The sequence below is a fragment of the Hemitrygon akajei genome, chromosome 11 (genome assembly GCF_048418815.1).
Source record: "Hemitrygon akajei chromosome 11, sHemAka1.3, whole genome shotgun sequence".
Lineage (NCBI taxonomy): Eukaryota > Metazoa > Chordata > Chondrichthyes > Myliobatiformes > Dasyatidae > Hemitrygon > Hemitrygon akajei.
In genome coordinates this window covers 81,789,975-81,815,879 of record NC_133134.1, presented here as the reverse complement: position 1 = coordinate 81,815,879, position 25,905 = coordinate 81,789,975, and the positions used below count along the sequence as shown (strand labels likewise).

The following is a 25,905-nucleotide window of genomic DNA, read 5'->3' as shown; positions in this document are numbered from 1 at the left end:
CAGATTGGGAGAAGGATTGGTGTCAGAAGAGATCTGGAGTCTGGAGTGTCATACAAACGGCCGGCGGAACTCAGCAGGTCAGGCAGCATATGAGGAGGGAGAGTCCCAAAGAAGGGTCTCTGCTCGAAACGCCAACTGTTTATTCCACTGCACGGAGGCTGCCTGACTCTGCAATTGGCCGTCCTAAAGCCAGCTATAAAAGGAGGGTGGTTGGGCAGGGGGCAAGCAACCCCCTCCCGTAAAAACCCAGAGCCCATTCGTGACACGGTAGCCTAGTGGTTAGTCACAACAGTTTACAGTACAGGTGCCATGGGTTCAAGTCCCACCGCTACCTGTGAGGAGTTTGCACATTCTCCCCGTGAGTGTGGGGTTTTCCTTCGAGTGTTCCAGTCTCCTCCCACAGTCCAAAGACGTACCAGTTGGTAGGTTAATTGGTCTTGTAAACTGTCCTGTGATTAGGCTAGAATCAAATTGGGGATAGCTAGGTGGCGCGACTGAAAGGGCTGTAAAGGCCTGTAACTCAATAAAGAAACTACGGAAATGCCAACAGTAGCTCGAAAGACCTCATCCCTAAGAGAGGAAGGGTCTTCGCCTAGAACGAGGACCCTGGCGAGCTGCCCCAGTCAGGGTGATGGGCTCAAAGCAGAAATCGATGCAACCTGCAATCCTCCAGCAAGCTGTGTGCGTCGCTCTGCAGAATTCCCTGCGTATTCTCACTCGGTTTATTATTGTACTATGTAGCCAGGCACAGTGAAAAGCTTTTACTTGCATATAATCCCGTTAGATCGTTCAGATTCAGATAGTTATCGCATCAAAACATACTGAGAAATGTATCGCTTGCATCAAAAACCAACACCACCAAGGAATGTGGGGAGGAGATATGGGAGCCTGAAGGAACACACTCAGCGACTCAGGAATAACTTCTTCCCCTCTGCTGTCAGATTTTTGAATGAGTATTGAACCCATGAGCACTGCCCCACTACCTTTCCCCCTCTTTTTGCACTACTGATTTAATTTAGCTTTTTAAAAAACACACAGACACAGCTGACTGTAATTTACACTTTTTATTACTATGTACTGCATCACACTGCTGACCCATAACAACAAATTTAACTACATGCGCCACTGATATTAAAACCGATTCTGATTTTGAATTCTGGCTTTTGGTACGGTCACTTATGCCAAACAGGTCCAGGTGAAGAGTCTTCCAGTTCTCCAGGTTCAGGGGTTCATCTCAGGACTAACAACCCCGACTGGCAAAACAAAATTGTTACAGAAACAGCAATGAAGAATCCTTCTACATCTGAGTGCTACAGTATTCCTGAGTCTCCACCCGGGACTTGCAAGGCTGACTGTAGTGAAAACCGAGAGGAAGCTACTGACACGGTGAAGAAGCTGTGAACACTGCCAGAGATTCAAGACCTTCACTGCTGCCTTAAACGCCAGCGGCCTAACAAGCAAAAAAAAGGGAGCAAAATCACATACCACACATAAAATAACATTAATACTGTAACAGTAACAGATAAAAAACTGTAGCTGTACAAGTTGACATAAAGTGTATATATGACACCTTCTTCGGTTGTCCGATGACGACATCCACTCCTTTAACGGTGAGATCTTCGATGACTATACAGTCCTATCCTGGACCCACAAGTTCTATTGCAGGTGGGACATGTATATGTGGTAGTGGTGGTAGTGACGGCAGCCATGGCTGTATTTCTCCTGGCTCTCTTCTGCTGCCTGCTGGTTGTTCTTTCCATCTCCAGAATACGAACCCCAACCCTACACAGCTGTCGCCAAGTGTTATGGTCAGCAGCAACATCCTCCAGGTCCTCAGGTCTGATCTTGCATTTCCTTAAAGCATTCTTCATCTGATCCTTATAGTGATTCTTCAGCCCTCCAGCTGAGCATCGACCATGATGTAGCTGGCCGTATAACACTCTGCGGGGTAGCCAACATGGGGGCATCCTTATCACGTGCCCCAGCCACTGCAACTGACACTGGGTGACCATGGCCTCAATACTTCTGCAGTTGGTCTTTACAGGTATTTCAGTGTGAGGCACCCGCTCATGCTAAGTAATTCCCAGGATGCCCTGGAGGCAGCTTATGTGGAGGCGCTCCAAGGACTTGATGTGACGGCTGTAACAATGACATATTGTTAAATATACAACAGTACAAGGCCATTAGAGCTGTCATAAGTAAGGTGTACTGGGTGCTAGCAGGGTGTTCAGCCTGGGAGAAGAAGCTGTCACCCTGTCTAATAGTCCTTGCTCTTATACTGCGGTTCCTGCTGCCTGACAGTGGGAGGTCAAAGAAACCGTGGGATGGATGGGAGGGTTCCTTGACAATGCTGAGTGCTCAGTGAATGTTAGTCTACGTCCTGGATGGTGGGGAAAGAGAAAGAGATCCGATGATTCTCTAAGCAGTCCTCACGACCCATTACTGGGTCTTGTGGTTATCCCATACCAAACGGCGATACAGCTCTTCAGGATGCTCTCGATGGTGCTCCGGTAGGAAGCCTTGCTCGCCTCAATCTCCTCAGGAGGGAGGTGTTGAGGCATCTGAGGATATCGTCCGTGATGATCATCTCCAGCGACTAAGTCTCGTTTGACACTGACCTTCGCTGGGATCGGCTCCATCAGTTTACACAATGGCTGCCGTGAGAGGACAAACTCCCGCACGCAAGCTCTTTACTGCCCCAGTCCATCCCACCAGCGGCCCGAGATCAAGCCCAACCTCTACCACTGTCTGTGCATAGAGCCTTCACATTCTCCCTTTGAATGCACGTTTCCCCAGCCACCTCCCAGTTCCCCGCCACATCCCAAACTCCTGCTTAATCTGTGGCTGTAAATAACCCCCTTACTGTGTGGGCAAGGGGTGGAATCTGGGGAGGGGGAAACGCGTGGAGGATGAAAATGGGCTGAAAGGCCAGTTTCCAGGCTGTAGGACTCCAGCGAAAGGTGCTGCTCCCTGCTGGTGTCCGTGCTGTCTCAGCTGTCGCAGATTCACTGTGACCAGACACTGCAAAGGCTCTCCGACCTCACCACCTGAAACAACCCAGAACTGGTTTGATCAGAGAGACTGGTAGATGTAGGTGCTTCTAAGCTCACGGATGTGAAATGCTCCTGAATTCCAATCTTTGCCACTTCTCAAAAGGTCTTCAGACATTAGAATATTTTATTCCTTAGAAACAGAGGGTGGCACAATTAGCCACCTCCAAGTACCAAAGGAGTCTGGAGAAGGATAAGTGATCCATAACGAGGTGTAATGCCTTACAGCAATGCGTTTACCGATCGGGGTTCAATTTCCATCTCTGTCTGTGAGAAGTTTTACACTCTCCCCGTGACTGCTTGGTTCCTCCAGTTCCCTCTCACATTCCAAAGACATTTACACCACACATTGCACCCGCAAAGCAAACAGCATTGTGAAGGACCCCACGCACCCCCCCCCACACACACACACACAAACTCTTCTCCCTCCTGCCATCTAGCAAAAGGTACCAAAGCATTCGGGCTCTCATGACCAGACTGTGCAACAGTTTCTTCCCCCAAGCCATCGGACTCCTCAACACCCGGAGTCTAGACTGATATCTACATCATTATTATATTGTAATTTGTCCTCTCCTGTGCCTACTGTCTTGTTTATTAATTATTGTGCTGCCCTACACTGTTTTGTGCACTTTATGTAGTCCTGTAGTCTAGTGCAGTTTTTGTTGTTTTATGTAGTCTAGTGTAGCCTTGAGTTGTCTCACATAGTCTAGTGTAGTTTTGTGTTGTTTCATGTAGCACCAGGGTCCTGGAGGAACATTGTTTCATTTTTACTGTGTACTGTACCAACAGTTTATGGTCGAAATGACAATAAACTTGACTTGACTTGACGTACGAGTTGTGGGCATGCTATGTTATGCTGACCTTTGAACTTACTCTGAGATCAATCTAATGCTTCCCTCTAAATCAGCCCTCCATTTTCCTATCGTCCATGTGCCTATCTAAGAGTCCCTAATGTACTTACCTGGATCACTAGCTGTGGCAGTGAGTTCCACACACCCACCATTCTGGTAAAACTACCTGACATTCCCCCCCCTATGCTTCAGTCCAATCACTCTCTTATGCCCCCTCGTATTAGCCACTTCCACCCTAGGGGAGAAGGCATGCCTCTTATTATCTTATACACCTAACAAGTGCCCTCTCATTGTCCTTCACTCCAAAGCGAAGAGCTTAACCTTTCCTTTTCAGACCTGCTCTCCAATCCAGGCAGCATCCTGGTAAATATCATCTGAACCCTCTCTAAAGCTTCCACATCCTTCCTATAATAAATAAGGTGACCAGAACAGAACACAAAACTCCATGTGGTCTAACCAGAGTTTTAAAGAGCTGCAACGTTACCATGCAGCTCGTGAACTCAATCCTGCAACTAAAGAAAGCCAACACACCATACAGCTTCTTAACAATCCTATCAACTTTGATGAATCAATGAAGGTGGACCCCAGACTCCCTGTGTTCACCCACATTGCTAAGAATCCTGCCATTGACTTTGTATTCTACTAGAAATGAAGGCAAGTTCCACCCCATGGAGGGTCACTGGCTATGTATGTCCCTCTCACAGTCTGGTGGCAGATGCCTGCTCCCCAGAGCCCCACACACAGACCCAGTATCAGCCTCCTCTTGCCACTGTGTGCCTCTGCTGCCACCTACTGGAAACACTGGCCAAAAGGGAGCAAAACAAATGTCTCCACGGTTCAATCTCACAGGACTGGGTGAGGTTCTGATATAGAGTGAAGCTCCCCCTACATCGTCCATTCATGCACTCTCAGGGTCAGACACAGAGTGAAGCTCCCTCTACACCATCCCATCACACACCCCTGGGGTCAGACACAGAGTGAATCTCCCTCCACACCGTCCCATCACACACTCCCGGGGTCAGACACAGAGTGAAACTCCCTCTACACTGTCCCATCACACACTCCCGGGGTCAGACACAGAGTGAAACTCCCTCCACACCGTCCCATCACACACTCCCAGGGTCAGACACAGAGTGAAACTCCCTCCACACCGTCCCATCACACACTCCCGGGGTCAGACACAGAGTGAAGCTCCCTCTACACTGTCCCATCACACACTCCCAGGGTCAGACACAGAGTGAAGCTCCCTCCACACTGTCCCATCACACACTCCCGGGGTCAGACACAGAGTGAAGCCCCATCTCATCACAGACTGAAAGCAACACACAGCATTATACACAGGGAACAAACAATCTTCTCACAAGGAGACAAAGTACAATAGTCAGAAACAGCACAGAGCAGATTTTGCCTCAGGCATTACGTTTATTGATGAGCTTTGAGCTTCATTGTGGCCTCATCAGAGATCAGTGCAGAGTCAGCGTTGACAGTTCTCCTCCCCTTCCCTCTCCCCTCCCACTGCACTGTCGTCCAGAGACACGATGGGGGGGGGGGGGGGGCTGGTGGGTGCAGTTACCCAGGCAACAGACCCATCCCCACCAGCCCTGGCCCAGGTCCTGATAGCATCTCCTCTGACTCCTGCCTGCTCCTTCATACGGCCATCATCTGCCTCAACTCCACAGCCCCTTCGAGGCGTCTAACAAATGCAAGAGATTCTGCAGTTGCTGAAAATCTTGAGCACCTCACACTAAATTCTGAAGGAACACAGCATGTCAGGGAGCATCTATGGAAGGAATTAAACAGGTGACATTTCAGACTGAGACCATTCATCGGGACTGGAAAGGAAGGGGGAAGAAGCCTGAATTGTGTTTATGATTTGCTACCCCTCTCTGAGGGGTGCCAACCCTGAAATCGTTTAAATCCTCTTTCCGATGGGAATTCATCGAGTCCCTCTCTCACTGCTCCCCGTGACTTCTGCTGTTCTACCACTCATTGATCTAGTTATTGTGGCCCTCCAGTCTTGGCCCAAAATGTCGACTATTTATTCCCCACTATAGGTGCTGCCTGACCTGCTGAGTTCCTCCAGCATTTAGAGCATATTGCTCCGGATTTCGTAGAATCTCGTGTTTATAGAAAAGGGAGACTGCCTGAAACCGTCCCCTGAATGGAGGGAGATAACACTCATGGAAGGGGAGCAGATTCAGAGGGGATCTAACAGGGACTTTCTTCAGCCAGAGAGTGGTGAGTAGCCAGAACTCACTGCCAGAGAAAGAGGTGGAAGCAAATTCACTGACATAGTTGCAGATGTGACTGGACGAGCGTTTGAACCCCCCCCCCCCCCCCCGGTAGAGAAAGCTGTAGACCCAGTGCTGGGAAACGGGATTAATACAGATCAGTGGCCAGTGTAGATAAGCTGGGCCGAATGGCCTGTGCCTCTGCTGTACTACCTTCTCACCCTTAGCAATTCTCCCTGGTGTTTCAAAGAGTTTAGGACACAGATCTAGGTGAAAGGGGAAGAGATTTAAATGGGATCTGAACGGGACCTTCTTCACCCAGAGAGGGGTGAGTAGTTGGAACACACTGCCCGAGAGAGTGGAGGAGACAGGGCCACTGAATGTTGAAGAAGTGTCTAGACAAGCATTTGCGAGAAGGTGATCAACCAAGTGCTGGGGGTTGGGATTAGTACTGAAGGGTGACCATGGCTCGATGGGCCAAATGGCCGGTTTCCCTACAGTACGACTTGATGATCCCAGCCCGTGCTAGGTGCCACTCCACCTGGTGGGCCAGGAGAGGAGGAATGCTTGAGCAGTTGGACGTCCTCTTCTCCGAAAGGAGGGCAGCTCGAGAACGGCGAAGGGCACCTTTGGCCAACGGGTGCCCGTGTCCCTGGCCAGTGAGGAGGGTCTGCTGAATGCGGAGGCGGGTGGGAGTATTGCTCATCAGGGTCTTACCGAGGAAACGGCCACCTGGGAACCACTAGGCAACACGGACATCACTCCAGGTGGCGGCCTGACCCCTCTCCCAATCTACATCTGTCACACAGTTACAGAGTCACGTGACACAGAAACAGGCCCTTCAGCCCTAGTCATCCATGCTGACCAAAGTGCCCATCTCCTCTAGTCCCATATCCCTCTAAACCTTTCCTGCATGAATCTGCATATATTACATCCACCTCGTCACTATTAGCGATCCTCCCTTGTGCTGATTCCTGGCCACGTACTTGTCCAAGTGCCTTTTAAATATCATCATTGTACTCGCCTTGACCACTTCCTCTGGCACGTTGTCCCATCCACACTCTGGGTGAAACAGTTACCCCTCAGATTCCAGTTAAATCTCTCTCCCCTTTCAGCTTACACCAATGCCTTCTAGCTCTGGGTTCCCCAGCAGTGACTATGTGCATTCACCCTGATCCCCTCACAATCTTGTACATCTCTACCAGGTCACCCCTCAGTATCCCATGCTCCCAGGAATAAAGCCCTAAACCTGCTGAACCTCCCCGCCCCCTGAAAACCTTGGTGCCTCTGTAACCCTCTTAGCCCCACCACTCCACAACCCCTCTGAATGCTGCACCAATCCCATCTCTGTAACCCCCTCAGTCTGCCCTCCTAGTCTGCATAAACCCCTTCCCATCTCTGCAACTCCCTCCGGTCCCTATACTCCTCCCCATTTCTGTGAGCTCCCCTGGTCCCTACATCCTTCCGTCTCTGTGAGCCTCCCCTGGTCCCTACAGTCCTTCCCATTTGTGATACACCCTCTCTCCTCTAAATCCCTCTGTGTAACTCTCTCAGGCCCTTACACCCTCCTTGTCTCTGTGACATCCCCAACAACTACACTGTTCCAGTGACCCCTTCTGGCCCATACATCCCACCCCATCTATGTAACCGCCTCCGGCCTCTACACCCCTCCCCATCTCCGTGACCCCCTCCGCCTAAACACCCCTCCCCATCTCTGTGTCCCCACCAGCCTCTACACCCCTTCCCATCTCTGTGACCCCAGCAGCCTCTACACCCCTTCCCATCTCTGTGTCCCCTCCACCCTACACCCCTCCCCATCTCTCTGTCCCCTCCAGCCCCTACACCCCTTCCCATCTCTGTGACCCCAGCAGCCTCTACACCCCTTCCCATCTCTGTGTCCCCTCCAGCCTCTACACCCCTTCCCATCTCTGTGACCCCAGCAGCCTCTACACCCCTTCCCATCTCTGTGACCCCAGCAGCCTCTACACCCCTTCCCATCTCTGTGTCCCCTCCAGCCTCTACACCCCTTCCCATCTCTGTGACCCCAGCAGCCTCTACACCCCTTCCCATCTCTGTGACCTCAGCAGCCTCTACACCACTTCCCATCTCTGTGTCCCCTCCAGTCCTACACCCCTTCCCATCTCTGTGACCCCAGCAGCCTCTACACCCCTTCCCATCTCTGTGTCCCCTCCAGTCCTACACCCCTTCCCATCTCTGTGACCCCAGCAGCCTCTACACCCCTTCCCATCTCTGTGAGCCCCTCCAGCCCCTACACCCCTTCCCATCTCTGTGTCCCCTCCAGCCTCTACACCCCTTCCCATCTCTGTGACCCCAGCAGCCCCTACACCCCTTCCCATCTCTGTGACCCCAGCAGCCTCTACACCCCTTCCCATCTCTGTGAGCCCTCCAGTCCTACACCCCTTTCCATCTCTGTGACCCCAGCAGCCTCTACACCCCTTCCCATCTCTGTGAGCCCTCCAGCACTACACCCCTTCCCATCTCTGTGACCTCAGCAGCCTCTACACCCCTTCCCATCTCTGTGTCCCCTCCAGCCTCTACACCCCTTCCCATCTCTGTGTCCCCAGCAGCCTCTACACCCCTTCCCATCTCTGTGACCCCAGCAGCCTCTACACCCCTTCCCATCTCTGTCCCCAGCAGCCTCTACACCTCTCCCCATCTCTGTCCCCAGCAGCCTCTACACCCCTCCCCATCTCTGTCCCCAGCAGCCTCTACACCCCTTCCCATCTCTGTGACCCCTCCAGCCCTACACCCCTTCCCATCTCTGTGTCCCCTCCAGCCTCTACACCCCTTCCCATCTCTGTGTCCCCTCCAGCCTCTACACCCCTTCCCATCTCTGTGTCCCCTCCAGCCCTACACCCCTTCCCATCTCTGTGACCCCAGCAGTCCCTACACCCCTTCCCATCTCTGTGACCCCAGCAGCCTCTACACCCCTTCCCATCTCTGTGTCCCCTCCAGCCCTACACCCCTTCCCATCTCTGTGTCCCCTCCAGCCTCTACACCCCTTCCCATCTCTGTGACCCCAGCAGCCTCTACACCCCTTCCCATCTCTGTGTCCCCTCCAGCCTCTACACCCCTTCCCATCTCTGTGTCCCCTCCAGCCCTACACCCCTTCCCATCTCTGTGTCCCCTCCAGCCTCTACACCCCTTCCCATCTCTGTGACCCCAGCAGCCTCTACACCCCTTCCCATCTCTGTGTCCCCTCCAGCCTCTACACCCCTTCCCATCTCTGTGTCCCCAGCAGCCTCTACACCCCTTCCCATCTCTGTGACCCCAGCAGCCTCTACACCCCTTCCCATCTCTGTGTCCCCTCCAGCCTCTACACCCCTTCCCATCTCTGTGACCCCAGCAGCCTCTACACCCCTTCCCATCTCTGTGTCCCCTCCAGCCTCTACACCCCTTCCCATCTCTGTGAGCCCCTCCAGCCCTACACCCCTTCCCATCTCTGTGACCCGTCTGACCTCCAGACTCCTCCCCATCTCTCTGTCCCCTCCAGCCTCTAAACCCCTTCCCATCTCTGTGACCCCAGCAGCCTCTACACCTCTCCCCATCTCTGTCCCCAGCAGCCTCTACACCCCTCCCCATCTCTGTCCCCAGCAGCCTCTACACCCCTTCCCATCTCTGTGACCCCTCCAGCCCTACACCCCTTCCCATCTCTGTGTCCCCTCCAGCCTCTACACCCCTCCCCATCTCTCTGTCCGCTCCAGCCCCTACATCCCTTCCCATCTCTGTGAGCCCCTCCAGCCCTACACCCCTTCCCATCTCTGTGTCCCCTCCAGCCTCTACACCACTTCCCATCTCTGTGTCCCCTCCAGCCTCTACACCCCTTCCCATCTCTGTGTCCCCTCCAGCCTCTACACCCCTCCCCATCTCTGTGTCCCCAGCAGCCTCTACACCCCTTCCCATCTCTGTGTCCCCTCCAGTCTCTACACCCCTTCCCATCTGTGTCCCCAGCAGCCTCTACACTCCTTCCCATCTGTCCCCAGCAGCCTCTACACCCCTTCCCATCTCTGTGAGCCCCTCCAGCCTCTACACCCCTTCCCATCTGTGACCCCACCAGCCTCTACACCCCTCCCCATCTCTGTGTCCCCAGCAGCCTCTACACCCCTCCCCATCTCTGTGACCCCACAGCCTCTACACCCCTCCCCATCTCTGTGTCCCCAGAAGCCTCTACACCCCTCCCCATCTCTATGTCCCCTCCAGCCCTACACCTCTCCCCATCTTGGTGACCCCCTCCAGCCCTACACCCCTCCCCATCTCTGTGACCCCCTCCAGCCCTACACTCCTCCCTGTCCTTGTGACCCCCTCCGGCCACCACAATTCTCTCTCTCATCTGATTCAGGCACGTATTTCACAGCTTTGGGGGCTCTCTCCCATCAGAGAGTGACCCTCCCCGCACAGGTGGCTGTGGGTGCAGCTCCATCAATGCCAGTTACAACGGTGATGGGACGGCCTGATCTCCTGCCCTCAGTGACCTGCCTGGGCCAAACGGTTTCGGATAAACTCCAGCAGAGGTTGCAGCTGTGTCTCCAGCTCCTGGGACGTCCCGTCATTGTTCAGGACCCAGTCCCAATGGACCCCATTGTCCAGTCCGCACTCTGATTCTCGGTCATCCACACCTGCCCGGGGTAGAGGGAGAGGGAGGTGAGAACTGGTAGGGGTCCTGTTACCACCAGAGACTAATAGTGTCAAACACCACCCATGGCTTGGGGGGGGGGGGGGGAAGCAGAGAGGCTTAGGGAGGGGACTCTGGAGTTGAAGGCATGGCTGAGGAGGCGGAGAATTGGGAGGGCCACCAGAGACAGAGAGGAGTGTAGGGGCTGCAGGGGTTAAAGAGACAGGGAGGGGTGCAGGGATGAAGAGGGAGGGTGTCACGGAGATGAGGACGGGTGTGGGTCAGAGGGACAGGGATGGGTGTAGCGAGGGGGTTACAGAGATGGGAAGGGGTTTAGGCCGAAGGGGGTTACAGAGATGGGAAGGGGTTTAGGCCGAAGGGGGTTACAGAGATGGGAAGGGGTTTAGGCCAAAGGGGGTTACAGAGATGGGAAGGGGTTTAGGCCGAAGGGGGTTGCAGAGCTGGAGGGAATTACAAAGACGGGAAGGGGTGTAGGGCCTGAGGGGTTACACAGACAGGGAGGGGTGTAGAGCCAGGGGAGGTTACAGAGATAGGGGGGGGGTGTAGGGTTGGAAGGGGTTACAGGGAATGGGAGGGGAGGAGGGCCAGAGGGGGTTGCAAAGGAAGGGAGGAGTTTAGGCTGGAGGGGGTTGCAGAGGCAGGGAGAGGTGTAGGGATGAAGGGAGTCAGAGATGGGGAGGGGGTTACAGAGACATGGAGGGTGTAGGGCCAGAGGTGGTTGAACAGATGGGGAGGGGCATAGGACTGGAAGGGTTAAACAGACACGGAGAGGGTCGCAGAGACAGGGAGGGACACGGGGCCGGAGGGGGTCGGGGACGGGGAGGGGCGCGGGGCTCGGGGACGGGGAGGGGTGCGGGGCCGGAGGGGGTCAGGGATGGGGAGGGGCATGGGACCAGAGGGGGTCGGAGACGGGGAGGGTCGTAGGGGATGAGAGGGTTGAAGAGATGGGGAGGGACGTAAGGCCGGAGGGATCGCAGAGATGGGAGGGGCATAGGACTGGAAGGGTTAAACAGACATGGGGAGGGGCGCGGGGCCAGAGGGGGTCGCAGAGACGGGGAGGGGCGCGGGGCCGGAGGGGGTCGCAGAGACGGGGAGGGGCGCGGGGCCGGAGGGGGTCGCAGAGACGGGGAGGGGCGCGGGGCCGGAGAGGGTCGCAGAGACGGGGAGGGGTGTAGGGCCAGAGGGGGTCGCAGAGACGGGGAGGGGTGCGGGGCCAGAGGGGTTCGCAGAGACGGGAAGGGGCACGGGGCCGGAGGGGGTCGCAGAGACGGGAAGGGGCACGGGGCCGGAGGGGGTCGCAGAGACGGGGAGGGGCGCGGGGCCGGAGAGGGTCGCAGAGACGGGGAGGGGCGCGGGGCCGGAGAGGGTCGCAGAGATGGGTGGGTGGCATAGGGACTGAGCTTTGATACACCCATATTTTAAATTTAAGAAGTACCAGCCATGTAATTTGAGAACAGTGACCTGCAGGTCTCTGCACCCAGAGGGAAGACAGGGTTAGGATCTTAAAAGCAGCACTAACACCATACCCTGATTGGTCCCAATTGTACGACTGGTTCAAGTGACTGGAGAGGAGCTGAGTGAGTAAGAGTACGATATGGCCGTAGTCTCCTCTTTTACCTGCGGTGAATGTCCAGCCCCTCTGTTGCCGTGTCTCTTGTGAGGCCACCACTCGCACGGTCTGCACAGCGCTGCCGTAGTGCGTCCGGAACCATTCCAGGTCCGAGTGACGGCGGGCATCACTGATGATCTACGAGGAGAGAAAAGAGGCTGTGAGGACCACTGTGGAGCGGTGGGGGCAGTGTCCTAACACACCACAGCCATGCTGAGGCCCCAAGGCTCCAAGGCTCTCATTTCTTGTGCAGCAATCTTTACACACACACACACACTCACACACACACACAGTCACACAAGCAAAGTCCTTCTCGCAGACACGCGCAAACACACAAAATCTGTCTCTCTCAACACACAATCTGTTTCCTCTCACACTGACAGACAGAAAGATAGACTCACACAAAATTATAGTTGCACTGACACACAAAGCCTCTTACGCAGACACAAAGTGCATCACCCAGTGTAACTCTCAGGGTTTTCAGATCAAGTGGAGATTTCTTTACCCAGACAGGTGACTTCACGTCCCTTACAATTAGGCAACAGAAGTACCCCGGATCCCGAACACGCTGCTCCTCTCCCCAGCGGATCATCTCCGCTCGATACCGCTCCTTGTACTCACAGGGGCCCAGTAACTGGTTGAGGTCCAATCCATGCTCCTGTGTGAAGGAGAGCACGACGATAAACTGTGCAGCCACTCAAATAGGGGTTAGCATAACAGCATGACAGCATCAGTGACCCTGGTTCAATTCCCACCACTGCCTGTAAAGACTTTGCAGTGTCCTCCCACATTCCAAACACTTGCGGGTTGGTAGATTAATTGGTTGGCGCTGGAAGAGCCTGAACCTCTAAATACTAATTTAAAAAACAAAAGAGGTTGGTTTGGCTACATTACAGCCCAGACAGCTGTCCTGAAGAACACTCTGAAATCACCGCGGAACAACGTACTGACTGTTTTAGGTCTCACATGAAAGCCGATGTCTCTCCTTGTTGAGGAGCTTCATGAACAGCCCATCAGGAATAACAACAGCAGAGCAGTTAGCACAGGCTTTACATCACTTGCTGCAACATCAGGGTTCAATTCCTGCCACCGTCTGTAAGGAATTTGTACAGTCAGTTCCCCCTGTGGGTTTCCTCTAGGTGTCACTTTCCCCCCGCATCCCAAAGACGTACAGGTTAGGGTTAGTGAGACATACAGGTTAGGGTTAGTGAGTTGTGGTTAGTGAGACGTACAGGTCAGGGTTAGTGAGACGTACAGGTTAGGGTTAGTGAGTTGTGGTTAGTGAGACGTACAGGTTAGGGTTAGTGAGACGTACAGGTTAGGGTTAGTGAGTTGTGGTTAGTGAGACGTACAGGTTAGGGTTAGTGAGACGTACAGGTTAGGGTTAGTGAGTTGTGGTTAGTGAGACGTACAGGTTAGGGTTAGTGAGACGTACAGGTTAGGGTTAGTGAGTTGTGGTTAGTGAGATGTACAGGTTAGGGTTAGTGAGTTGTGGTTAGTGAGACGTACAGGTTAGGGTTAGTGAGACGTACAGGTTAGGGTTAGTGAGTTGTGGTTAGTGAGACGTACAGGTTAGGGTTATTGAGTTGTGGTTAGTGAGACGTACAGGTTAGGGTTAGTGAGTTGTGGTTAGTGAGATGTACAGGTTAGGGTTAGTGAGACGTACAGGTTAGGGTTAGTGAGTTGTGGTTAGTGAGACGTACAGGTTAGGGTTATTGAGTTGTGGTTAGTGAGACGTACAGGTTAGGGTTAGTGAGATGTACAGGTTAGGGTTAGTGAGTTGTGGTTAGTGAGACGTACAGGTTAGGGTTAGTGAGTTGTGGTTAGTGAGACGTACAGGTTAGGGTTATTGAGTTGTGGTTAGTGAGACGTACAGGTTAGGGTTAGTGAGATGTACAGGTTAGGGTTAGTGAGTTGTGGTTAGTGAGACGTACAGGTTAGGGTTAGTGAGTTGTGGTTAGTGAGACGTACAGGTTAGGGTTAGTGAGACGTACAGGTTAGGGTTAGTGAGACGTACAGGTTAGGGTTAGTGAGTTGTGGTTAGTGAGATGTACAGGTTAGGGTTAGTGAGTTGTGGTTAGTGAGACGTACAGGTTAGGGTTATTGAGTTGTGGTTAGTGAGACGTACAGGTTAGGGTTAGTGAGTTGTGATTAGTGAGATGTACAGGTTAGGGTTAGTGAGACGTACAGGTTAGGGTTAGTGAGTTGTGGTTAGTGAGACGTACAGGTTAGGGTTAGTGAGACGTACAGGTTAGGGTTAGTGAGTTGTGGTTAGTGAGACGTACAGGTTAGGGTTATTGAGTTGTGGTTAGTGAGACGTACAGGTTAGGGTTATTGAGTTGTGGGCATGATATGCTGGCACTGCTGCTCTCCTTGTTCTGTTGATAATTGTTAAGTCTGTTCATATTTAAGTTTGATAATTAACATTTGGGCATGTGACCATTCTGCTTATGGCTGTTTACACTATTGTCCTGTAAATTGTCGCTTGTTATTGTGTTGTCTGTTTTGGTATTGTCCTGAGTTTTATGCTTGGCACCGAACCACAATCAGTAAATTGTCCTGGTTGCTATTGTGTTGTCTGTTTTGGTATTGTCCTGAGTTTTATGCTTGGCACCGAATCACAATCAGTAAATTGTCCTGGTTGCTATTGTGTTGTCTGTTTTGGTATTGTCCTGAGTTTTATGCTTGGCACCGAATCACAATCAGTAAATTGTCCTGGTTGCTATTGTGTTGTCTGTTTTGGTGTGGTCCAGTGTTTCATGCTTGGCTCTGAACCACAATCAGTTTCGGTGTACTTCACATACTGGCAATAGAGTGTCTCTGATTCAGATTCTACCGACTGGCCAGCGCAATCTTCACTAATCTGATTTGACGCAAATGATGCTTTTCACTGTATATTTCGATGTTCATGTGACAAAGCTAATATTTAACTAATCTGAATTACGTGCCCCTCTGGCTGGAGTCAGAGTCAATTCGGGTGTAGAATGAGCATTTTTTCTGTAGTTTTCTTATACTTAAGACAATAGTGTCACTGAGACTGGCCAGTGTTGTTGAAGTTCAGCAATGTTAGACTGGGATGTAAAATCGGTTTTTCTTGTAGTTTTAACTTTCCTATGCATACTTGTATTTTTATACAATCAGCTATATGCATTTTCTAGCAATTAAAGTATAGTTGCTTCTAAACTCTTCTAGAAACTGTTTTGCTTTCAGGCCACTCGAATCTGTCTAATTCACAGTTATCACTGGTATTTGTGTCATCTCCGGTCTGAGTTTGAGACTAACTAGTTTTCCCTTTACCTTCCTCTGTTTGATCACTGTTCTTGTAACTCTTAATAAAACCGCTAGCAATAACTTTTATGCCTTACTCTCGACTTCCAAAGAACCTCTGACGCAAAGCGTCAGGATGCAACAATTCTAAATCTTCCGATTCGGTGGTGCTTCTGCCCCATGAATTATGAGGAATTACTAAGTGTTTCAGGAACACTGCTCCCGTTTCTGTGAGTGGGGGTAGACAGAGATCTCTACTACAGCAGCACAGACAGAGTCTCTCTCCATTTGCAGACCACCCTTTGGTTGGAAAAAGAAGCTTCCTCAGGTTCCTGTTAAACCTGAGCCCTCTACTTCATGACTCCCCAACCCTGGCTTTGCACGAACCTCCCTCTCTCCTGCTTGCCCTGGAGTTTGGCAGGGGAAGTGCGACCATTTCGATTACACTTCTCAACCAGCATTGTGGTTAGAAAAGAGTGGGCATTCTGTCTGACTGCATCACTGCCTGGTACGGAAGCTCCAATGTACAGGACTGAGAGAGGCTGCAGGCAGTTGTAAACTCAGCCAGCTCCATTACCAGCACAACACCGCTTGGTGTGGAGGCACCGCTGCACAGGACTCAGAAAGAACTGCAGGGGGTTGTAAACTTAGCCAGCACCATAATGGACAGTAGCCTCCCCACCATCAAGGTCATCTTCAAGAGGCGTTGCCTGAAGAATGCTGCATCCATCCTGAAGACCCTCGCCACCTGGGACATGCCCTCTTCTCACTGTTACCATCAGGGATGAGGTACGGAGCTTGAGGGTACACACTCAACATTTCAGGAACAGCTTCTTCCCCTCTGCCATCAGATTTCTGAACAGACAATGAACCCATGAACACCATCTTTTGTTTTTGCTCTCTTTTTGCACTACCTACTGACTCTAAAAATTTTAAATATATACATTAAATACATCATGATTACGTATCGCACAGCACTGCCGCGCCAAAACAACAAATTTCACAACGCATGCCAGGGATTCTGATACTGCTTGCTATAGCAACTGTAACTTCCAAGAAACTGCAGAGAGCTCAGTACATCACAGGAACCAGCCTCTCCCTCTGTGGGCTCCGTCTCACTGCCTCAGTGAAGCAGCCAGTACCTCACCCACCCCAGACAATCTCTCTTCTCCCACCGGGCAGAAGATACAAAAGCCTGAAAGCGCCTACCACTAGGCTCAAAGACAGCTTCTGCCCCACTGTTATCAGACTCTTGAATGGACCTCTTGCATGATAAGATGGACTCTTAACCACACAATCTACCCCATCATGGTCTTGCACTTCATCATTTACCCGAACTGCACTTTCTCGGTAGCTGTTACACTTTATTCTGCAGTCTGTTGTTTTATCTTACAGCACTGTGTAATGATCTGATCTGTATGAACAGTGTGCAAGACAAGCTTTTCACTGTATCTTGGTACACGTAGCAATAGTGAAAGGGGGCGGCACAATTGTGTAGATGCTAGCACAATGCTTTCGGGTACAGGCGACCCTACCGCTGCCAGTAAGGAGTTTGTACATCCTCCCACAGTCCAAAGACACATCAGTTGGTAGGTTAACTAGTCATTCTAAACTGTGCTATGATTAGGCTAGGATTAAATTGCGGAATTGCTGTGCGTTGCAGCTCAAAGGGTTGGAAGGGCCTTCTCCCACTATATCTCAATAAAATAATCTCAATAAACCAATACCAATAGTTACCATAAATAACAAAATCAATAATGAGGTGGCACCCATGGACAACTCAGAAATTTGATAGTGGAGGGGAAGAAACTGCTCCTGAATTGTCGAGTGTGGGTCGTCGGACTCCTGTAGCTCCTCCCAGATGGTGGTGATGAGAAGAGGGCACATTCTGGGTTGGTGAGGGCCCCTAGTGATAGATGCCAGCTTCTCGAGGCACCACCTCTTGAAGATGTCCTTGACTGCCCAGTTTAAGAGTTAGAAAGACTACTGAGCCAGGAGGACTTCTAAACAGTTGGAGGTCAGATTGACGGAGTGGCTGAGCAAAGGTGAAGGCATGGAGAAGATGGAGCCATTAATTTGAAAGACGGAGACAAGGGAGTGAAAATACAAAACCCTCCACCCTGCTCTTGGTGAAACCTTACGTGCCTACCTTGGCATACTGTTCCTTAATGGGAGCTGATAGTCTCAGAATGGTACAGTTCTCAGCACCCAACCTACGCAAAGCACAGAGAGAAACATTTACTACACTTACTAACACAAACACAATCAACAGCAGCAAACTGCAAACACAATAACATGCCTGCACAAGGAGGCACAAAGAGGCGTCTACTTCTGCACCTATTGTCTATTGCTTCCTTGGGAGGTGGGGGAGGAAGCGAGTGAATACTGGCTAAAAACAAACAAGGTTAAATGAGACAAGCGACTCTGCAGATGCTGGGAAACTTGAACAATGCACACTAAGTGCTGGAGGAACTCAAAGTCATGCAGCACATAAGGAGGGGAGTAAACATCTGTTGGTTTAGGCTATCTTTCACTCGGGCAAGAGTGGGGCGAGGCGGGGGCACCAAAGTAGGGAGGGAGGGGACAGGGGCGGGAGGAGTGGGGTTTGGTTGACTACAGCCAACAGATTAGAGTGTATATGCCCAAAGAAGACCGCGTACTAGAAAAAGAACTTTGGCGACATTTGAAATCACTGCTTCATAACTTGAAGTCGTCCCGCTGGGGTGAAGGACTCTTTGTCCTCTCACAATTTAACATACTCCTCTCAGGCCAGCTGTCGTCCTCCGACACTTAACACGGACACAGTGAGCCTTGTTTCTGTTCTCTATGAACCTTAACAGGCCACTGGATTGGCAGAAAGACCCCCCGTCTCACTACGTCCATCAGGGAAGGAAGCATAGCAGTTAGCACAGTGCCAGCCTTCAGAAGATCAGGGTTCAATTCCCGCTGATGTCTGTAAGGAGTTTGTACGCTCTCCCCGTGACTGCGTGGGTTTCCTCCAGATGTTCTGGGTTCTTTCCACATGGGTTAGGGTTAGTGGGCCATGGGCACGCTACGTTGGTGCCATAAGCATGGTGACACTTGCCCCAGCACAATTCCAAATGGAAGCGCAACATTTCAATGCATGTGTGACAAATAAATCTGGCTTTTATAAAATACTGGTGTCCATAGCAATCCACCCAGACTCTAAAATTCTACTTGCTGTTTCTGAAGAAATAAATAAGGACTTCTTTTAGTAGCCTAGATTCAAACATTAAAGAGAGTTTTCCATAGTCAAATGATGAAAGGGATTGCCTTTGATTGGGGCCCTTTTCCTGTAATTGGTGTGCTGTGAAGATCACGCCTGCAGTATCTGTAGTTGGGCGGAAACCACACTGCGATTTGGGGAGTACTTCTTCAGATAGCGAAGGAATCGGTTGACAAGGATACTTGCAAGTAGTTTGCCTGCTGATGAGAGGGCAGAGATGCCTTGGTATCGCCTCCCTTTCTATAGCAAGACCAATTTAAGTACTTTTTCCATTGAATTGATGTTTCTGCAGACGTCTTCCACAGATTACAAATGCTGGAAGAACTCAGGAGGTCATGCAGCATCTGTGGGAGAGGGGGAATTTCTCCCACATATGCTGCTTGACTCGCTGAGCTCTTCCAGTGGATTGTTTGTTGTTTCAGATTCCAGAATCGGTCATCCTTTGTACCCCTCTTTTACAGCATGGGTGAGTCGGGCCAAAGGGCCTGTTTCCATGATGTATGATTCTACAATCAACACACAAAATGCTGGAGGAACTCAGCACAGGAACAGCCCTTCAACCCAAAAGCAAATCAAAAACACCCAAACACGAATCCCTCCTACCGAATGTCCACATCCCTCCATCTTCCTCACATCCATGTGCCTATCTAATCACTTCTTAAAAGCCTCTAATACATTTGCCTCTACCACCATACCAGGCATCCACCTGAGTAAAAAACTTACCACTCACATCCCCTTTGAACCTACCCCCTTTCACCTTCAATACATGCCCTCTGGTATTAGCCATTTCTACCCTGGGAGGCAGATACTCCCCGTCCACGCTATCTGTGCCTCTCATAATCTAATTGCCACATCTCCCCTCAGCCTCAGCCTCCACTGCTCCAAAGAAAACAACCCAAATTTGTCCCTCTAAACCAGGCAGCATCCTGGCAAACCTCCTCTGCACCCTCTCCAAAGACCCTATAGTGGAACAACCAGGTCAGGCAGCATCCTGGCAAACCTCCTCTGCACCCTCTCCAAAGACCCTATAGTGGAACAACCAGGTCAGGCAGCATCTATGGAGGGGAATAAACAGCTGACATTTTGGGCTGAGACTCTTCATCAGGACCTTCGCTCTGCCTGTGCAAAAAGCAGGACCTCCTGGTGGCAACCCATTTCAATTTAATTTCCCATTCTGACACATCTGTCCTCTACCACCATGATGAGTCCATACATGCTGGAGGAGCAACATCTCATATTCCATCTGGATAGCCTCCAACCTGATGTCATGTACATTGACCCAGTAATTACCCGCCTTCTCTTTTCCCACTTTCCATTCTGGTTACTCTGTCACCCCCTTCTCTTCCCCTCTCTCCAACTCCCTTATTTCTTGTTTCTGCCCCCTTCGTTTCCAGTTCTGATGAAGGGCCTCGACTGCAGGTCAACAGCATCTGTGGGAAGATTTGGGTTGAAATGCTAACAACTCCTTTCTTGCCACAGAGGCAGGAAGATTGTTTCTATTACCAGGTGAGACTTGAACCAGGGACAAAGCCTCAAGATTCAGGGAATAGGTTTAAGACAGACGAGGAGAAACTGCTTTCTCCCCCCCCCAGAGAGTAGTGAATCTTAGAATTCTGCCCAGGGAAGAAGGAGAAGCTATCTCATTAAACAAATTGAAGATGCAGTTAGATAGAGTTTTGCATTGTAAGGGAAATGAGGTTTATAGGGGAAGAGGCAGGTAGGTAGGTGGGGATGAGTTCACAGCCAGATCAGCCTGATGAGCCTGATGGCCGACTCCTGTTTCTTATGCTCTTAGTTGCTCCAGATTCCAACACCTGCAGCCTACTCAATCTCCAGCATGGAAGTTAAAGTGCTTTGGTATTGGTAATTATGGGCACATGTACCAAGGTATATTGGCTACCGGAATTCTTGTACCTCCCACCAGCAGCTTCCCCCTCCCCCTCATCACCCCATCTGCCTCTCAGTGGTGGGGACAGAGCACAGTGAGGAGGTTTCTTGCAGGTTGGCAGCGCTTGTTTAAAAGGAGAGCTTAGCAGGCGGTTGGTGACATTCCGGCAGCCCAATCAGTGGCGGGAGCAGTGCGGAGAAGAGTAAGTAAAGGTCCAGAAGGGACAAGCGGAGCGGCCATTGTTGGGAGCGGGCCAGTCGTGAGAGTGGGGTATCAGGCTTTAACTCAAAGGAGGTTTCAACTCACCAGAGAGGTGTTGGCTCTGGGCAAGATTCTGTTAAGTTTCCCTTTTTTTCCTCACTGTGTCAGTGCTGTTTAAATGGCTGTTGCGTGTTCTTCCTGCCAGATGCTGGAGTCCTGGGTCTCAGGCAACTACCTCTGCGTAAAGTGCATCCAGCTGCAGCTCCTTGAAGACAGCGTTAGAGAAAAGTTTTCAATAAGCACTAATCGTGCCTCGGGTAAACCTCATCGGCTACGATACTAACACTGCGCAAAGGGATCCGGAGCAGCAGCTGGATGACTTTCGGCTTCTATGGGAGAGTGAGGAGATCATCGATCAAGAGTTACAGGGAAGTAGTCACCCCAAAGTTGCAGGAGGCGGGTAGCTGGGTGACTGTCAGGAGAAGAAATGGGACAGTGAATAGGCAGTTAGCACAGAGCACACCATTACTCTCAATAATAAATATACAGTGTTGTGAGGGATGACCTCCCAGGGAATGGTCAGGAAGACCATGTTACTGGCATGAGCATGGGTCTGTGGTGCAGAAGGGGAAGAGGGAGAAGAGCGGAACGGTAGTGATGAGGGACTCAATAGTCAGTGTATCAGACAGGAGATTCTGTGGATGTGAACGGGACACCCGGATGGTTTGTTGCCTCCCAGGTGCCAGGGTCAGGGACATCTCGGACTGCATCCACAGCATTCTGGAGGGGAAGGGAGAGCAGCCAGATGTACCAATGACATAGGAGAGAAAAACACAGAGGTCCTGAAGAGAGAATTTAGAGAGAAATAGGACCTCCAAGGTAGTAATTTCCGGATTGCCAGCGAGGTTCGAAACAGGATGATTTGGCAGATAAATGTGTGGCTGAGAAGCTGGTGCAGGGGCAGGGCTTCAGGTTCTTGGATCATTGGGATCTCTCCTGGGGAAGGTATGACATGTTCAAAAGTGACAGGTTGCACCTGAACCCGAGGGGGACCAATATTCTCACAGACAGGTTTGTCAGAGCTGTTGGGGAGGGTTTAAGCTAATTTGGCAAGAGGGTAAGAACCACAGTGAAGGGGCTCAGGATAGGACAGATGGCAAAAAAGCAAAGGTAGTGTGTAGACTGTCAGGAAGGGCAGGCAGATGATAGGACAAAATTGCAGTCAGCAGGGTGAATATCAGTGCATTTGCAGAATCAAAAAGGGTAGCAAATACAGTACTCAACATGTTATATCTCAATGATATAAGGTGGATAATCTTGTTGCACTTTTACAGATTATCAGGTATGATGTTATGGCCAACACTGAATCGTGGTTGAAGGATGGTTGTAGTTGGGAGCTGAATGTCCAAGGTTACACATTGTATCGGAGGGATAGGAAGGTAGGCATGGCTCTGCCAGTAAAGAATTGCATCAAATCATTAGAAAGATGTGACATGGGATCGGAAGATGTTGAATCCTTGGGGGTTAAGAACCTGCAAGGGTAAAAGGACCCTGATGGCAGTTATATACGCCTCCAAACAATAGCTGGGATGTGGACTACAGATTACAATGGGAAATAGAAAAAGCGTGTCAAAAGGACAATGTCATGATAGTCATGGGAGATTTTAACATGCAGGTCGATTGGGAAAACCAGGTTGGTGATGGATCTCAAGAGAGTGAATTTGTTGAATGCTTATGAGATGGCTTTTTATAGCAGATTGTCGTTGAGCCTACTATTTACCTATAACGGATTGGGTGTTATGTAATGAACCAGAGGCAATTGGGGAGCTTAAGGTAAAGAAACCCTTAGGAGCCAGAGATCACAATATGACTAAATTCAACTTGAAATTTGATAGGGAAAAAGTCTGATATAGCCATATTTCAGTAGAGTACAGGAAATTACAGTGGTATGAGAGAGGAGTTGGCCAAAGTAAATTGGAAGATGCTGGCAGGGATGACAGCAGAGCAGCGATGGTGTGAGTTTCTGGGGGAAATGAGGAAGGTGCAGGACAGACATATTCCAAAAACAAAGAAATACTCAAATGGCAAAATAGTACAACCGTGACTGACAAGGGATGTCAAAGCTAATGTAAAAGCAAAAGAGAGGGCATACAAAACAAAAATTAGCAGGAAGGTAGAGGATTGGAAAGCTTTTAAAAACCTACAGAAAGTAACTAAAATAATCATTGAGGGGGAGTTGAACTATGAAAGCAAGCTAGCAAACAATATAAAGGCAGATAGAAAAAACTTTTTCAAGTATATGAAAAATAAAAAAGAGATGAGAGTGCATATAGGACCACTAGGAAACATGGCCAGAGAAATAATAACAGGTGACAAGAGATTGCAGATGAACTAAATGAGTATTTTGCATCAGTCTTCACTGTGGAAGGCACTGGCAGTGTGCTAGGTGTTGATGGGTGTTAGGGTAGAGAAGTGAGTGCAGTTACTATTACAAGGGAGAAGGTGCTCAGAAAGTTGAAAGATCTAAGTGTACACAAGTCACCAGGATCAGTTGAACTGCACCCTAGGGTTCTGAAAGAGGTAGCAGTAGAGATTGTGGTGGCATCAGAAATGATCTTTCAAAAATCATTGGCCTCTGGCATGGTGCCAGACGGCTGTAAAATTTCAAATCTTACTCCACTCTTTAAGAAAGGAGGAAGGCAGCAGAAAGGAAATTATGGACCAGTTAGCCTGACCTCAGTGGTTGGGAAGCTTTTGGAGTCAATTATTAAGGTTATGGAGCACTTGGTGACACAGAACAAGATAGGACAAAGTCAGTATGGTTTCCTTAAGGGAAAATCTTGCCTGACAAACCTGTTGGAATTCTTTGAGGAGATGACAAGTAGGATAGATAAAGGGGATGCAGTGGATGTTGTATATTTGGACTTTCAGAAGGCCTTCGACAAGGTGCCACACGTGAGGTTGCTTACCATGTTAAGTGCCCATGGTAGTACAGGAAAGTTACTGGAATGGTTAGAGCTTTGGCTGATTGGTAGGAGGCAGCGAGTGGGAATAAAACCTTTTCTGGTTGGCTGCCAGTGACTATTGGTGTTCTGCAGGGGTCAGTGTTGGGACTGTTTCTTTTTATGCTGTTTATCAACGATTTAGAAGATGGAATAGATGGCTTTGTTGCTAAATTTACAGATAATACGTAGATCGGTAAAGGGGCAGGTAGTGTTGCGGAAACAAGCCAGCTGCAGAAGGATTTAAACAGATTAGGAGAATGGGCAAGGAAGTGGCAAATGAAATACAATATTGGAAACTGCATGGTCATGCACTTTGGTAGTAGAAATAAATGTGCGGACTATTTTCTAAGTGGGAAAAAAAAACAGAACTCTGAGATGCAAGGAGATTTGGGAGTCCTTGTGCAGAACACTCTAAAGGTTAACTTGCGGGTAGAGTCGGTGGTGAGGAAGACAATGTTAGCATTCATTTCAAGAGGTCTACCATACAAGAGCAGGGATGTGATGCTGAGGCGTTATGAGACACGGATACCTTGAGTATTGTGAACAGTTTTGGGCTCCTCATCAAGCATTGGAGAGGGTTCGCAGGAGGTTCACCAGGATGATTCCAGGAATGAAAGGCTTATGATACAAGACCATACGATATAGGAGCAGAGGTAGGCCATTCGGACCATTGAGTCTGCTCTGCCGTTCAATCAAGGGCTGATCCAGTCATCCCCACTCCCCATACTCTTTGATGCCCTAGCTAATCAAGAACCTATCGCTGTCTTAAATGCACTGTGACTTGGCCTCCACAGCTACTCATGGCAACAAATTCCATACATTTACCACCCTCTGACTAAAGTAATTTCTCCGTTATGAGGATTGATGGCTCTGGGTCTGTGCTTGCTGGAATTTAGAAGGATGAGTGGGGTTCTCATTGAAACCTTTCGAACGTTGAATGGCCTAGACAGAGTACATGTTGAAAGTATGTTTCCCGTTGTGGGTGAGTCTAGGACAAGAGGTCACAGCCTCAGGACATAGGAACATTCATTTAAAACAGAATTGCAGAGGAATGTCTTTAGCTAGAGGGTGGTGAATTTGGGGAATTTATTACCACAGTCATCTGTGGGGGCCAGGTCGTTGGGTGTATTTAAGGCAGAGGTTGATAGGTTCTTGATTGGCCAGGACAACAGAGGTTATGGGGAGAAGGCCAGGAAATGTGACTGTGGTAGGGTAAAAAAAGGGTTAGCCATGATTGAATGGCAGAGCAGACTCAATGGGACAAATGGCAAAATTCTGCTCCTATGGTCTATCCATATTTGTTTTCACCCTGCATCTCTCATCCACCTGTCAATGCTTCCCAACGCTGACCCACCCCACCCCCGGCCTGGGTACACCCTGCCTGCCATTTTACACCCCTCCCTCAGTCTAGCAGTCATCACTGGCTCCGTCTCGCCACTCCCCTTCTTTTCTTTATACGAACCACCTACACCCCCCACTTGGAAAATCACCCCCACAGGAAGTCCGACCCACTGAAAGTCCCCCCCCCCCTCAACTCAGCGTTACTCCAGACAGATGCCTGGTTCGCACTGCGGGGGCAGGCCGCTCGCCCCGCTGACCTGCTCTGGATAGAGTCGGTGATGAAATCCTTGCCCGACTTTCTCTTCCCGCTGAAGAGCAGAACCAGCACCGGCGTCGCCATGGTGGACTGGGACCCCGGCACTTCGTCCCAGGGAGGGTCTGACTAATGCACGCCTCACCACCAGCTCCGAGCTCTGAAGTCTCTCCGTACAAATCCCAGCTCATACTCTATATGTAGAGGGTAAACGGCCGGACCCGGGATCAGAGTCCGAAACGTTCAGCTGAAAAATCAATTTGTCCCTTTACTCCCGATGGTACAATCTGCAGTGATGAGTCCACTGC

General features: G+C 50.4%; 1 protein-coding gene and 1 non-coding gene across 7 annotated transcripts; both read right to left on the bottom strand.

The window, feature by feature from the left end:
- Positions 1 to 1,075: 1,075 nt before the first annotated feature.
- pmvk (phosphomevalonate kinase) lies at positions 1,076 to 25,905 on the bottom strand. 6 transcript variants are annotated; one of them, XM_073059921.1, is made up of 7 exons: positions 25,602 to 25,711; positions 21,104 to 21,263; positions 17,812 to 17,875; positions 12,901 to 13,053; positions 12,404 to 12,533; positions 10,630 to 10,769; positions 1,076 to 1,450 (listed from the first exon to the last, which is right to left on the bottom strand). In XM_073059921.1, the coding sequence occupies exons 4-7, from the start codon at positions 12,985 to 12,987 to the stop codon at positions 1,436 to 1,438; spliced, it is 372 nt and encodes a 123-aa protein (XP_072916022.1). In that variant the 5' UTR covers positions 12,988 to 13,053; positions 17,812 to 17,875; positions 21,104 to 21,263; positions 25,602 to 25,711; the 3' UTR covers positions 1,076 to 1,435. The 6 variants fall into 6 exon arrangements, with proteins under 6 accessions (XP_072916022.1, XP_072916019.1, XP_072916020.1 ...); XM_073059918.1 differs by lacking the exon at positions 21,104 to 21,263 and having other exon boundaries at positions 25,602 to 25,905; XM_073059919.1 differs by lacking the exon at positions 21,104 to 21,263 and having other exon boundaries at positions 12,928 to 13,053; positions 25,602 to 25,905.
- LOC140736422 (U4 spliceosomal RNA) lies at positions 21,225 to 21,355 on the bottom strand. Its single transcript, XR_012100955.1, has one exon. It is a non-coding gene; the product is annotated as a U4 spliceosomal RNA (small nuclear RNA).